Source organism: Plectropomus leopardus, chromosome 15, assembly GCF_026936395.1.
Source record: "Plectropomus leopardus strain MGB_pleo_1.0 chromosome 15, ASM2693639v1, whole genome shotgun sequence".
NCBI classification, from domain to species: domain Eukaryota; kingdom Metazoa; phylum Chordata; class Actinopteri; order Perciformes; family Serranidae; genus Plectropomus; species Plectropomus leopardus.
The window spans coordinates 2,630,751-2,646,236 of record NC_142190.1 but is presented as its reverse complement, the minus strand read 5'-3'; the positions used below and the strand labels follow the sequence as shown (position 1 = coordinate 2,646,236).

Sequence of the window (15,486 nt, the reverse complement as noted above, 5' to 3'; positions counted from 1 at the left end):
CATAATAATAATAATAATAATAATAATTATTATTATTATTAAATTATTATGTTTATTTTTTATTTACTTATTTATTGACTCATTTATTTATTTTATTGATGTATGTATTTATTTTTTACTTATTTGGTGAACACGAACAGGGCGCCCCCTGGAGGCCGCGTGCATTACGTATTATGACGTCATCCCTACGCACAGAGGGCAAAGGTCAATTTAGTAACGAAGAATCCGCCACCGCAGCAGCCTCGCTGACTCTCTGTCTGTCTCTCTCTGTCTCTCTCCAGCTGTTTGTTATATTTTAACGGGATTTTTTCAGAAGCAGGTGAGCAAACACTACACTTGTCTTCAGCCAGGTGTCTCCTCGCGTTGTCATGGTGGCACATTATGGTCTGTTTCTCTTTTAAAGCGTCAGAAAGAGACGCCGACGAAAGTGACAGTTGCTAAGTAGCCAGTTTGTTAGTTAGCCAAGTTTTCTGGCACCGACGGGGCGTAGACAAACTGCACCAACACTGCGCTTTATTTACGATTGATTACGGTTTTATTAACTTGAAAATGTGGTGCTAACGTGAGAATATTGTGCAGTAAACACACCGACCGGCTTCCTTTAACGACTAAAACCGTGATTAGCTAGCGGGCTAACTAGCTAGCCGCCGGTTCCAGCTTCATCCTGCTCAACATATGTTTGATTTTATCGCGATTAAAATGTGTCGTAAATCATCTTAAAGCCGAAAACTGGTTTCACGAACTAAAAATATTAAATCGGTTTCTTCTTCCAAGCTCGTGTCTCCCGGGTTGTTTTGCTAACTTAGCGTTAGCTTGCTAAATCTGGGTCAAGTCAAATGTGTGTTGAAGTGTTTGTGATCACACGGTGTCACCGGCAGGACTCGGTGGGTGTTTGTGCACCGGCTTTTGTCGCCGGTTAGGTGTGTGAAATAGCTCTCGGTGACCAGCTGAGGTTGCAGTCAGCCCGCGGTGACCTGCTGTAGATTAGCATTAGCTCGGTGTCTCCTGTGTGTGTCTCCTGCAGGCGAAGCTGCACCGCGAAACGTCAAACTGGAAGAAGTCATGGCTCGTCTGGTCGCAGTCTGCAGGGAAGGGGAGGAGGACTACCCGTTTCTGTCCAGACAGATCCCCCTCTATATTGATGATACTCTCACGGTGTGTAGGCTTTTTCATATATTTATTATCAAATCAATTTGATTTATGAATCACAAAGGACTTTACTGCATATGACATCCTTCTGTCCTTGGACCCTCACGGATGAGGAAAAAATATTTTTAAAAAAAGAAAAAAATTATAAAAAAAACATCTCAGAAATAGCAACTAAGGAGGGAACACTCATGTTGTGTGTACAGCAGATTAAGGGTTGAAAAATATTGTTTTTCAGGGCCGATGCCAATTATTTGTAGTTAGTGAGACTGATATTTGATAGTTTTGAAACTGATATGCATTTACAGTTTAAAGGAAACTAATTCAGTCAATATTTAGATTTTGCAATATAATAAACTCCAACATAAAACTTTCTTTAAATGCCTTTAGCAAATGTTTAATCAAAACTAAAACGTTCAATATCATATACAGCAAGTTCCCTAATTTTTACAAGTGAAAATTTATATTAAAATGAATAAATAAAAAGAGCTCCCTGAGGTTTCACAAAGTAAAAGTTCCTCCCATGCTGACACTTTCTTTGCACTTTTTAATTAATTCATTTTATCAGCAATCATTAAAACTAAATACAGATACAGATAATCTGCAAAATGCCAGATATCAGCCCCTAAAATCTGTCGACCCTAACAGAAGTCCAGCAAGATAGAATTACAGTAAAATTTGACAAAATGAGACAAAGAAAACAGAGAAAGAGGGAGAGATGCACAGTAACAAAAATGATTAACAATAGTAAGAGAAAAATGTATATCAATTAATGTTACATGCCTGTATTATTAAAATGTATTTAATTTTTTTTAGCACTTTCTTGATGTAAAATTTTAAACTTTTTCCCCTTTAATTTAAGGCAATTTTCTTGTAATTTTTTACTAATTTCTTTCTCCAAAATTAATTAAAAAATTAAAATTCTTCTACAGAAAAAATAAATAAATATTGAATTCTTTTAAGTACTTTCTTGAGGTCATTTTTTAAAAACTTTTTTCTCCTTATTTTCAGGAAATTTTCTTGGAACTTTTTACTAATTTCCTGCATTTTTTCCGGGCCATTTTCTGCTCTGGTGTTTTTAAAAAAAATCATCCCCATTTTCTTCCGTTTCGAAGGGTTGTTGTTTATTGTCTCCTGTTTTCAGATGGTGATGGAATTTTCGGACAGCGTCATGGATGTTGACAGCCAAGAAATAAACACGTCTCACTGGAAACAATTTTCCGAGGTGAGCAGTTCTAACGGTACACACAGGAGCGGAGAGACGTGTAGTTTGTCTCCATGTGGCTCGTAAATAACAGACGGACGATTCTTTGTCCTGTATTAGTATCACTCCAAGCTGAAGCAGCAGGACCTGAATATCGCCCTGATGGTGACGTCCAGAGAGGTGTACAGCGCGTTGTCTCAGCTGGTCCCGTGCGTGGGCTGCAGGCGAAGCGTGGAGCGCCTCTTCTCACATTTGGTGGAGTCGGGGAATCCGGCGCTGGAGCCGCTCACAGTGAAACCCACGGGCATGCTCTCCGTCACCAAAGCCTGTTTGACAGACGTAAAGAAGCTCTACACCCTCTTCTACGTCCACGGGTGAGATACAGAGAAGAGCGTGTCTTTCATTTTCCCCGTCGTATCGATTATACCATTATCAGAACCACCAGCTTTTTATTGATTATGAGAAAGACTTTTGTGATGTAAAAGGAAATAATATACTTTTTTTTTCTCAGGTCAAAGTTGAATGATATGATCGATGCCATTCCCAAAAGCAAAAAGAACAAACGCTGCCAGTTACACTCTTTAGACACACACAAGCCTAAACCTTTGGGGTGAGTAATGTGACCGTTTTTATCTGCTTTTTTGTTTCTTCCTCTAAACAGCGTTCAGGATTTTGGTGTTCAGAGGCTGAATTTGAGACGTGAAATAATGATTCTCCAAAGCTGCAGGACTCGTGTGTTTAAGTTGTCTTCGATCCAACGGTACTCATGAAGGAGTACAGGTTTTAAGGTTTTAAAAACAGTTTACAAAGTCCTTTGACAAACTGAGGCAAAAAGTCAGTTTTCAGTTTTATTTATAGAGCCCATTATCACAAAACATGGTTTGCCTCAGAGGGCTTTACAGTGTACGACATCCCTCTGCCCTTAGACCCTCACATCACCCAAGGAAAAACTCCCCAAAAACAACCCCTGTAACGGGAAAAAAAAGAGGAAGAAACCTCAGGAAGAGCGGTAGAGGATAGTGAGGGATCCCTCTTCCAGGACGGACAGACGAGCAATAGATGTCGTAAATAGCAAATGAAATACAATCATGGCAAAAAAGGAAAGAGGGGGAGAGGGGAGAGGGGAGGGGGGAGAGAGAGAGGCACAGCAATAATAGAAACAGATGCATGTCATATTACAATAATGGCAGGTGTGAAATTAGTAATTGCTCTCTATGATGATGTTGAGGGAGATGATAACAGTCTCATGCATATGTGAAAGGGAGTTGTCCAAAGGCAGGATCACAGCATCAGCACAGCTATCACCACGGTCAGGCACAGTCAAGGTTACGGCCAGGATCCAGGAAAACTAGGAAACAAGGGAGCAGGAAAGCTCCGGAGAGGCAACAGGATTAGCGTAGTGCAGTTCAACAGACCCAGGCTCTGTGATCGCGAGCCCCAGGTAGTGAGAGTACCACATGGCTATCACAGAGCTAAGCTAAGCTTGCACATGGCAATGCAGTTAACAGACATGCATGATTTCTGATGGCAGCATTGAGAGAAGGAAAGGAGCTCAGCGTATCAGGGGAAGTCCCCCGGCAGGTTAAACCTATGTCAGCCTGACTATGGGCTGGTCCAGGCAGCCTGAGCCAGCCCTGATTATGAGCTTTATCAAAGAGGAAGGTCTTAAGTCTACCCTTAAAAGTGGAAACGGTGTCTGCCTCCCTGACCGAAAATGGAAGATGGTCCATAGGAGAGGAGCGTGGTAGCTGAAGGCTCTGGTTCCTAACCTACTTTTGGAAATTTTGGGAACCACAAGTAACCCTGCGTTTTCAGAGCGCAGTGATCTTGAGGGTTGGTAAGGAAATGTGAGCTGTGACAGATAAGACGGAGCCTGACTATTTAGAGCTTTGTAAGTAAGGAGGAGGATTTTAAACTCAATCCTGGATTTCACAGGGAGCCAGTGCAGAGAAGCTAAAACAGGAGAAATATGATCCCTTTTCTTGCTTCCCGTTAAAACACGAGCAGCAGCGTTCTGCACCAGCTGGAGAGACCTAATAGATTTGTTGGGGCAACCAAATAATAGGGAATTACAGTAATCCAGCCTAGAGGTGGTAACGTTTTTCAACATAAAGCATAAAGCGGACTTAAACCAGAGAGAAACAATTAGAAAACAAAAATAACAATAATAACCCACACCCATAAGAGTAAATATAATTCAAAGAAGAAAAGCTGCAAACGCAGAAATAAAAGCACTAATAATAGAAATAAACACAATGAAGACGGAATAAAAGAATAAATTAAATGATGAAATTAAACCTTCATCAGGTTAACCTTAACGTTGTTTACTGAATAACGTTTTTTTGCATGTGATCGGACAGTTTGAGGGAATTCTCTCATTTCTCGCAGATCTTTAACAGTTGTCTTCTTGCTCGCAGGGGAAGCTGGATGGACGTGTGGGAGCTGATGTCTCAGGAGTGCAGGGACGAGGTGGTCCTCATTGACAGTGCTTGTCTCTTGGAGACGCTGGAGACATACTTGCGTAAACACAGGTAACGTGTGACTGTCATAGCCCTCTTTATATGTTAAAGGGGTAAAAGAGAACTGGAGGGTTTTTTCTTGTGCTCAGGTTTTGCACCGACTGTAAGAATAAAGTGCTGAGGGCGTACAACATCCTGGTGGGGGAGCTGGACTGCAGTAAAGAGAAGGGCTACTGCGCCGCCTTGTATGAGGGACTATGCTGTTGCCCCCACGAACGCCACATCCACGTGTGCTGCGAGACCGACTTCATCGCTCACCTCCTCGGCCGGGCGGAGCCTGAGTTTGCAGGAGGCTACGAGTAAGTAAAGTTGTAAAGCTGTGACGCCTGCGAGTGAAATCTGGCCCCTGATAGGGTGCAGAGTGGCCCCCAAAATATTTTAATTCACAATAAAAATAAAGAAATTCACTCTGTTTTTGTACTTTTAGTATAAATACGCTGGCAGAGTGCATAAAATGGCACCAAAATAGAGCTTTTTATCAAAATAAAATGCCAGTGGAGGATCCCCCCCAGACAGACGTCCTAGCTAAGACCCTAATGTCCCAAAATCGAGGCGAGGCGACTGCGAGAGTCCTGACAAAAACTAGGAAACATGACCACATTACTCCAGTCCTAAAATCCTTACACTGGCTACCTGTCACTCAGAGAAGTGACTTTAAAATCTCACTGCTTGTCTACTAATCAATCCGCCAAAATATATCTCTGACATGCTTGTGACATGTGAACCCTTAAGGACCCTGAGAACATCAGGGGCCGGCCTACCGAGCGCCCCAAGAGTCAGAACTAAACACGGTGAAGCAGCATTTGTTATTATGCAGCACAAACCTGGAATAAACTTCCAGATGAGGTTCGTCAAAGCCAGACTCTGATCACTTTAAGGCAAAGCTAAAAAAATCCTTTTTCACACTGCGTACTCCACCTGCTGACTACCAACTTATTTTTGAATTTGATTTTAAATCATTTTAAATTATCTTTTTATCTTTGCACCTCTTGCCTGCACTTTTTAAAAAGTAATTTAGTCAACTTGTTTATCTTTTCTCTTTCTCTTTTATTGTAAATCTGTATCTTTTATTATGTTTTTTATATTTTATTACTCCGAAAAGCACGTTGAATTGCCCTGTGTATGAAGTGTGCTATACAAATAAAGCTGCCTTGCCTAAAATCCTAGAAACGTCCTAAAATCCAAGGAATGTCCAAATATCTGAGAAACGTACTAAAACCCTAGAAATGTCCTAAAATCCCAGAAACATCCTAAAATCTTAAAAATGTCCTAAAATCCCGGAATCGTCCTAAAATTCTTGAAAGGTGCTTAACATCTAGAGACATCCTAAAATCCCAGAAACGTCCTTAAATCTTAAAAATGTCCTAAACTCCTTGAAATGTTCTTAAATCCTTGAAATGTCTTGAAACCTGAGAAAAGTCCTAAAATCCCAGAAACGTCCTAAAATCCCACCGTGTTCCTTTCGGTCTGTTTCTACATTCGGTTTCTGTTTCTGTTTCTGAAGACGCAGAGAGCGACACGCGAAGACCATCGACATCGCACAAGAGGAGGTCCTGACCTGTCTGGGTATCCACCTGTACGAGCGGCTGCACAGGATCTGGCAGAAGCTGCGAGCGGAGGAGCAGACCTGGCAGATATTGTTCCATTTGGGAGTCGATGCATTACGCAAAAGTTTCGAGGTACGCGGCCTCTGAGCCGGCGCGTGTACGACATAATATGATAAAAGCATCGATGGCTGTGTGATAATTGATTTCTTGCCGTGCCCCTCAGATGGCGGTGGAGAAGATGCAGGGGATCAGTCGGCTGGAGCAGTTTGTGGAGGAGCTGTCGGAGGAGGAGAGGGCCAAAGAGCTGAAGCAGGAGAAAAAGAGGCAAAAGAGGAAAAATCGTCGCAAAAACAAGTGCGGCTTTGACGCGTGTGAGCAGGAGGGAGAGGACAAGGAGAAGAGTCTGGACGAGGTAGTCCTCTGCAGACAGCGACACAGTCTTGTCTTCGTGTGCAGCTACACTTTCTGTTCGCCTAAATTTATTTGAGTCCGTTTGCTGCTGCAGGGTCCTCTGGAGTCCTGTCAGGTGTGCGGTAGCCATGACGACGAGGAGGAGGCCGGATGTGATCAGAGCGTCGCCGGCAACGGAAGCACTTCCTGTAGCTGCCCAGACAACAACAAGCAGGGTACACACGCACACAGGCCGTCAGCAGGCGGGTTTCCAGCACAGATTTCTGCAAAACTTAACCCTTTGAAATCTGAGCAAACTGCCTTCATTTTGAAACAAAAAAAACATGGTATGGAGACAAGCACCTTTACAAGAAATGGCTAAAAAAATATCAAGAATGTTTAAAAAGTTACAAGAAAATTACTGGAAAATAGTAAAAAATTAAAAAAGAAAAAGAAAGAAAGAAAAGAAATTAACCTCAAGAAGAGGAAAAATCTTTTTTTTCTGTTGCATAATTGTAACAAATATAAATAATAGAATTATAAAATACTTTTCTGGGCATTTTTTTCTCCTGTTTTTAGATAGTTTGTAATAATCCACCCCAGCTAATTTTCAGGTCAGTTTTTGTGGCACTTTTTACTATTTTTTTTAGCTGTTTGTGTGACACTTCTTACCTCATTATGTTTTTCCCATTTTTTTGGGTTTCAGGAGTTTGAATGATTGTGAAAGTTGTCTGAATTAGACACGAGAAGACTGATGTCTGTGAAGGCGTTAAAAGGTTTAGCAATATTTTTGAAATGCTGATAAAACACCGTTTTCTGCAGTTGGTGGTGCAAACATTTAAAAATACAATAAACAGGCACATAAGACAGCATAGCAGCACACAACCACACTTAAATAAAAGCAATCCCGATCCATAAAAATATTAACATTAATATTAATAAAACACACAAACAAAATCAAAAACAGTTCTCATTAAAATCAGGAACTGAGGAAACACCAGAGGCAGAATAAAACCTATAAATAGAAAGATTTAATAAAAGAAGACATTTCTAAAATAGTACATAAATGAATAGATAAAGAAATAAAATGTTACGGTAGTTATAACATAAAATAAATAGATAAATAAATAAAGTGTAAAAATTGATTTTAAAAAATCACTAAAATACTGTAAATAAGAGGTAAATAAAAGTATAGTAGCACAAAGTAAAATAATAAATAAACATGTTAAAAATGATAAAATAATGTAGAGAGTAGTTAAACTGTGAAACAGAATATATAAATAGATAAATTCAGTTAAAAGCCAAACTTACATTTAATTAAAAACTAAACTAAAAAGGTTGATGTGTTGAGTTTATTTTATAAATATTAACTCGTACTTAAATGCTGTTTACGTCAACCCATTAAACGTGATTTTCCACATTTTTCTCCAGATCTGTCCCCTCACAGCACCAGCAGCGACTGCGGCTACTCCTCCAGCATGGACGGCAGCGAGACGGGATCACGAGAAGGTTCGGATATTTTCTGCTCCGAGGGATTGTGCAACCACGACGACGCAGGTCTGAGCGGCTCTGAAACGCTTCCCGTTAGACGTCCTCAGAGTCCTCTAAACAGAAGTCTCACGGTGTGTCTTCGTCCCGCAGGAGACGACTCTAACGCCCATCTCTGCTCCGAGGACAAGGAGGAGGACGGCGTGGACAGCTGCGTGGACTGCTGGCCTCACTCTGTGCAAAACACTCAGTGCAAAAGTAAAAAGAAGAAAAGGAAGGGGAAAGGTTTATGCAGCGATCAGGTGAGAGGACGCGCCGACGCCGCGCTGTGCAGAATATCTAACGCAGTATCAACTAAAGCGTGCTTGTTTTTAATATTTTTTAAGATTAACTGTTTTTATTACTTTTTAAATTAACAGATACAAACATACAAACAAATCCCTCCAAGAATTTAAAGAATTTAAATTCTGATAATTCTGAAAAAAACAAAATAAAACACAGCAAAAACAGTTATTAATAATAATAAATGAATAAAATATATACTTTTTAATTACACACACATAATATAGCAAACATATAAAATTTAAAATAAAATAAAAAATATAATTAAATAAATAAAACAAAACAAAATAAAATGCAATAAAATAAAATAAACTTGCATCCACAACATAACCCCAAAACGTATGAGGTGCAAATGTAACACACGTCTTTGTCCGTACGTGCTAAAGTGTGCTTCTGCGTGTTTCTGCAGGGACAAAAAAGTGAAGGTTGTTTGTCAGACGGGAACACAGCAGGAAACCGTCCTCTACCGACGCACACCTGCCGAACCAAAGAAATCTTTTCCTCCTTATGTGGCGACACATTTGCCAGCATCGCACTACGGTTACCGTGGACGGGACATCAAAATAACCTCGGCCTGGACGCGAGGCCTCCAGAGGGGAACGCAAGTCTCATGGAGCTTCTGGTGAGTGAGGAAAGGAGTTTAACCCTTTGAAACCCAAACAAATCCGCTTGATTCCTTTCAAAAATTGCAAAAAAGCAATGAGAAACCTGTAAAGTAAATGAGGCAAAAAATTGCAAAAAAAAAAAGATGAAAGAAGCACAAGGAAATTACCTGGAAAATAGCAAAGTGCACTGAAAAGAAAGAAGAAAAAAAGACAAAGAAAATGGTTAAACAAAAAAACAACAACAAAAACAAGGCAACATTTTGAAAAAAGTGCTTAAATTCACCAAAAATGCGTTTTTCCTTTAAAATTTGTCAGTAAAATAAATCCAAAATACAGCCGTTTAAAGTTGTATGCCCTTCCCTCTAAAGCCAAAATCTAAAAAAGTAAGTCCCCTCTGTGCTTTAAAAACATTCATCTATGTTTTTACAGTTTGTGGCTGTGATAAACGGGGGTCACGGGTTTGGAAGGCTTGCTTTCTGAAAAAAATCACCCCAAAAAAAGAAAGGGACACATGTTTTAATTTTCCTTTTAAACAAAAAATACAGCGGTTTAAAGTTGTATACCAAAATAATAAACATCCCTTTATGCCTCCTTCTTTTAGCATCAGCCCTAAAATCTGTTTTTTTCTGTTATTTAATTAAACCTTTTCCTTTATTACCTAATAACATTTATGATAAATCTCTTCTATTTTGCTGTTTAGTTTTGCCAGTCAGCCGTGCTGTTGGTACTGCTGTATGAAAGATATATAGGTTATTTTTTGGGAAAAAAAAACCCATAAAAACATTAATAATAAGAGTTGGTGAACTCTGGCTGTTTTCTTCACACAGGATGATTCAGAAGTGACTTCAGACGAAGAGAACTGTCTGACGCAGGACGAAATCCAGGCATTTTTGGACCGAAACCAGTCCTTCTACAACAACCGCCACCAGTACCGACAGCTCCTGAAGGAGAAGTTCACCAACTACTGCCGCGCCACGGAGCGGAGTAAAGCGGTCTGTGGGAAGTGGCTCACCACCACCAGTGTCAACTAACTGCACTAACGGCATTTTCCCCAAAACACGAGACCACTGCTGCAGCATCTGTAGAAAGGGTAGAAGTACATTCGGTGTCTTGTTGGGTCATATCTACTTTAAAGTAAACGTGATTCTTACGTTCTGTCGATCATCTCGTTCTCACGTGAACACCGACGCGCTCTGACACGTCGTTTCTCGGCCACTCTCACCCGTGATCGTTCTCTCTGACCGAGCCTCGCCGCCTGTCGCCGAGCGAGAGCACGGTGGAATCAGTAATCGAGCTTTGCAAACTGTGACATTAGGGATACATTGTAGGAGTCTTATTTTATTGTTTTCTCTTTTTGTTTCCGTTCTGTTTCTCTTTGGTGACACTTCAGTGTAGTGGTAAAAGGTTGTAACATTAAATGTGTACAGAAATTCTACATATAAAGATTTTACAGAGAATAAACATCCATTTGTAATAAGGATTTGGGTGTGACGTTAAGAGCGCAATGTGCAAAATTTACTAAATAAAGAATATTTATTAATATGCATTATATATTTGTCGTTTTTTCTTGGTCTTACAAGTTCGTTTATATTTTGAGACTTCTTGTTCTGTGAGCTACTTTGTCCTAAAATTTACCTCTAAACACCACAAAGACAGCAGAAATGCTAGTATGGCTAATGTTGATTTTAGATAATTATTTAAATAATATCTTTTTTGAATTTTAACAAAGTCTGGGACAAAAGTACAGAAGCCCATTTCTGCCAGTGTGATTTAAGAAAAAGATCCTGTGAGTTATTATAATGAGAAAATTAAAAACTTTCTTAAAATAATGACCAAATGTCTTAAAATAATGGGTTGGTATCTCAAAATATTGACAAACTTAATGAATTAGAATCTCAAAAAATTAGAAAGTTTCTCAAAGTAATGAACTATGAGACAATGAGGTAGTATCTCAAAAAATGAAATAATTAGTTGGTATAAAAAGATGTTGAAACTTCATTGAAAGAATGAGAAACTTTCTTTTAAATAATGAGTTTGTGACTCAAAAAATGAGGACATTTCTTAAAATAAAACTGTCTAGTAATGAGAAACTGTCTTAAAATAATGAATATCTCAAAATGATAAACTAAAAAAATGAGTCAAATATTGAGAAACTTTCTTAAAATAAGTATGTATGTATTTCAAAATACTGAGAAAATATCTAAAATAAGTTAGTATTTCAAAATAATGAGAAACTTTGGAAATATTGAGAAAGTATCAAATTAATAATCATTCACAAAACAATGACTTTCTCATTATTTTTGTTAAATTAATTTTTTACATGCTAATTTTGTTAGTATCATTTGTCATTTTTAGATACTAATTTTCTTTTAGATAGATGAGTTACTAACTAATAATTACAAGAATTATTTTCATTATATTGAGAACATTTATCATTTTAAACTGTTTTACATGTTCAAAATAAATTTTCTGAATCAATTTTTTTTTTACAATGGCATAAATTGGCTTCCATACATCAGCAGTTCTTGCAAATGAAACGTTTGGGGAAATTTTTAAGAGGTTATAGCTTTTAAACTGACTGAAGTTATGTGAAGAATATATTTTTAATCACCACTGATCATGTATTTATGTTTTATTAGCTATCAGATATATATGTTGTAAAGCCACTTAAATGAAAAAAAAAAAGATTTCCGTTTGTGTATCTAAAAATCGAGACGCTGATAGTCTGCACTGAATAGATAATAAAATACAATTTTTATTTTATTTTATTTTATTTATTTTTTATTTATTTATTTTTTTGCCATTAACTCAAGGTCAGAGGTTTGCAGAAATCCGAGCTGTCCTGAATGCGTCACGGGGCTGAACACGGAAGTGTTGCAGCTCTGCATGGTTGTTCCTGCAGCTCGAGACTGAAATTAGCTGCAAAATGTTGTGAAACAGGTATTTTTTTGGAGCTGCACTTCCGACACCGAACAGACTAAACCGCGGTGAGTACCACAAACCGGACTCGCGGCTGCTTCGTTTCAGGCTGAAAATGTCGCAGTTTTAAAGTTAATGCGGACTTCAGCATCGCTCGTGTTGCTGCTAAAATTCCTCAAAGAGGAAACAGTCTGAGCTCTGACATTTTAAATATCGTATCTCAAATAAAACTGAAGAAGATTTTTTTAATGTGAAATATCCAAAAGATTTTGGACAAATGTGTAACCTCACCTCATTAAAACCTCCAACTCATTCTCCTTTAACTCAAAGGATATAACCTGTTATTATGATCATCCAGACAACAGTGCTGTTGAATATTTTGTTGTTAATAATTTTGTTAATAATTTTGTTGATTTGTTTTAGTAACATGGGAAGAGGGCAATGAGCAATGCAAGAAGAAACGATCCCAAAAATGAGCAAGAAATTATTTAAAAAAAACAAATATAAATAGATTACTTGAAAAATTAGAGAAAAAACAATAAATAGCTTTAAAAATAAAAATAAAAGTAAATGAACAAACAAGGAAATTGCCCCAAAAAAGGATTAAAAATGATAATAATTGTGATAAATAATTTTATATATTTTATTATGAAAATTAAAAATATAGCTTTTATTCCCCCATTTTCCCCCTAGATTTTGAAAATAATAATCCAAATCTACTAATTTCTTGCAAATTGTGGACATTTGTTTCCAAGTTGGTCTGTGGCTTTCCCCCCATTTTTTAAAGGATTTAAGGACATTTCTTGGATTTTCGGATATTTGTTTTATTTTAGGACATTTCTCGGATTTTAGAATGTTTCTTGAATTTTAGGACATTTCTCTATTTGAGGACATTTTCTGGATTTTAGGGCATTTCTAGGATTGTAAGACATTAGGATCTTAGCTAGGACTTCTTTGGGGGTTTTTTGATCAGCAAGCTCTATTTTGATGCTTTTTTATGCACTCTGGCACTTTAGGGATACTAAATGTACAAAAACAATTCCCAGTGTGGATCACTTTATTTTTATTGTGAATTAGACAATGGTTTGGTGGACCACCTGGCACCCTGTTGGGGCCTGTAGGTTTTCTATGTGCTACATAATAACGTACAAATGTAACATTGTGGTGGTTTACAGAAACATTCATTTATTTTAGTGATTGGATGAACAAACTGGAAATGTGCATCATCAATAATTGATTTTGTTTGGAGACAGAAAGTGTCCCCAGAGAGTGTCCCCAGAGAGTGTCCCCAGAGAGTGTCCCCAGAGAGTGTCCCCAGACAGAGTCCCCAGAGGCATTTGTGGGTGCTGCTGTAGTGTCCTAAATTTTGTTCAATGTCCCAGTTTCTGTCTCTCACACTGATTTGTCTCTACAGTCGTGTTCTTCTTTACGTAGTAAAACCTGAATGTTGATGTCCTCAGGTCATGTCTCAGCGGGACCTGAAGGAGGCGTTTGTCAGTAATCTGACCGGGACGAGTCTGCAGGAGGTGGCGCTGGGCTCGTTCCTCACCCCGGTGTGTCTCATCAACAGAGGACTGATTTTAACCCTTTACCAGCAGGCCGGGGGGACTCTCCCGCTGCCCCTCGTCTCCAGTCTGCTCCTGGACTTCTGTGTGCTCGTCCTCCCCCTCGTCCTGTCCTGCACCGTCCTCAGCGACGTCCTCCATCATGTCATCTTGAGCTTGGCGTTCGTTTCGGCGTGTGCGCTCTGCTACATCGGCCGCGTCAGTAGCCGTCCGAAGAACGCCGGCTTCCTCCAGAGTCACGTTCAGTGCGACCAGGTCCCCTTCGTGACCGTGTTTCGAGTGTTTGTAAACGTGAAAACGGCCATCAGCATCCTCGCCGTGGACTTTAGCGTCTTTCCGAGGCGGTACGCTAAAACCGAAACCTACGGGACGGGGGTTATGGACTTTGGCGTCGGAGCGTACGTGTTTGCGAACGCGCTCGTGTGCCCGGAGGCGCGAGGGAAGAACGTGTCGGGATCCAAGGTTAACCACATCAAGAAGCAGCTCCTGTCCGTGTGGCCGCTGGTTTTTCTCGGCGTGGGAAGGTTGGTTAGTCTCAAAATGTCCGGCTACCAAGAGCACGTGACGGAATACGGCGTCCACTGGAATTTTTTCTTCACGCTCGCCATCGTGAGAGTCGTCGCTTCTGCGATTTTGGCTGTTTTACCAGCAAATAAGTCGTGGCTCATCGCTCTTCTCATCAGCGGCGTTTACCAGTTGACGCTGGAGACTTCGGGGCTGAAGGCGTTTATCATCCACAACGACAACAGAGGAAAAGACTTGCTGCACGCCAACAAGGAGGGCATATTCTCCGTCGTTGGCTACGTCGCCGTCTACATGGCGGGAGTTCAGGTGGGACTGTATATCATGCAGCCAAGATCAAACGTCAGACAGTGGCTTAAAACACTTTTTAACCTCTTTTTGGGGAGTTTCGTCCTGTACGCCGCTCTGAACGCGTGTCAGACGCTTGTAGAGCCGGTTTCTCGACGCTTAGCGAACCTGCCGTTCTGCCTCTGGAGCGTCGCTCAGTCTTTGTTCTTCATGTCGTGTCTCGGTATCGCCGATATGATTTTACTGTTTTCTAAACAATCATCCGGCTGTCACTTTGTTCCCTCATCGTGGAATTTGTCCAAAAAACAGTCGGACAAAAAGACGAGTGAGGTCGAGAGACGCTGCCTCGTTCAGGCCGTCAGCAGGAACCAGCTGTTGTTCTTTTTGCTCGCCAACGTCATGACGGGACTGACCAACTCGCTGGTGGACACGCTGAGCTGCAGCAGCCAGTTTTCAGTCTGTGTTTTGCTGTCGTACATGTTCGCAAATTGCTTCGTCATATATGTTTTGCATCTTTGTGGAATTACAGTGAAATTCTGGTGAAAATGCATAAAAATACAAGATTTTTGTTCTGTATTTTGAAGGTTTTTTGAAGAGCTGCAGTGACAGAAGATTAAATCTGTGATGCTGAAGATGATATTATACATAACGTGTTTATGGAAATAAATGCATGTCTTAATAAAATGGGATCTCCAAATAAACGAGGACTCTGAAACCAAACTGAAACTGTATTCTTTAATTTTTTTTACAATTAAAAAATTATATATAATATTATATTAAATTATATATATATATATTATTTATATTTTAGGGATTTTATTGATATCATTACTGCAGTTTTACTTGCAGCGTTCATATATGTATTTTTAAATTATTTTTATTTTCACCTGCTGTACCTTTTACCCAATGTTTTATGCATATGTTAGGTTTGTTAAAAAAATCTTGTTATAC

The 15,486-nt window shown here is 39.4% G+C and overlaps 2 protein-coding genes across 2 annotated transcripts; both read left to right on the top strand.

Annotated features, from left to right (window-relative positions):
• Positions 1-185: 185 nt before the first annotated feature.
• Positions 186-10,790, top strand: ggnbp2 (gametogenetin binding protein 2). The gene is made up of 14 exons (XM_088088664.1): positions 186-319; positions 1,025-1,155; positions 2,291-2,371; positions 2,471-2,724; positions 2,862-2,960; positions 4,768-4,881; positions 4,959-5,168; positions 6,374-6,548; positions 6,640-6,828; positions 6,922-7,042; positions 8,238-8,363; positions 8,448-8,596; positions 9,046-9,258; positions 10,069-10,790. The coding sequence occupies exons 2-14, from the start codon at positions 1,063-1,065 to the stop codon at positions 10,270-10,272; spliced, it is 2,028 nt and encodes a 675-aa protein (XP_087944790.1). The 5' UTR covers positions 186-319; positions 1,025-1,062; the 3' UTR covers positions 10,273-10,790.
• Positions 10,791-12,071: 1,281 nt separating this feature from the next.
• On the top strand, positions 12,072-15,255 carry pigw (phosphatidylinositol glycan anchor biosynthesis, class W). The gene is made up of 2 exons (XM_088088489.1): positions 12,072-12,228; positions 13,621-15,255. Exon 2 carries the CDS (start codon positions 13,624-13,626, stop codon positions 15,076-15,078), a length of 1,455 nt encoding a protein of 484 aa, XP_087944615.1. The 5' UTR covers positions 12,072-12,228; positions 13,621-13,623; the 3' UTR covers positions 15,079-15,255.
• The last annotated feature ends 231 nt before the right edge of the window (positions 15,256-15,486 follow it).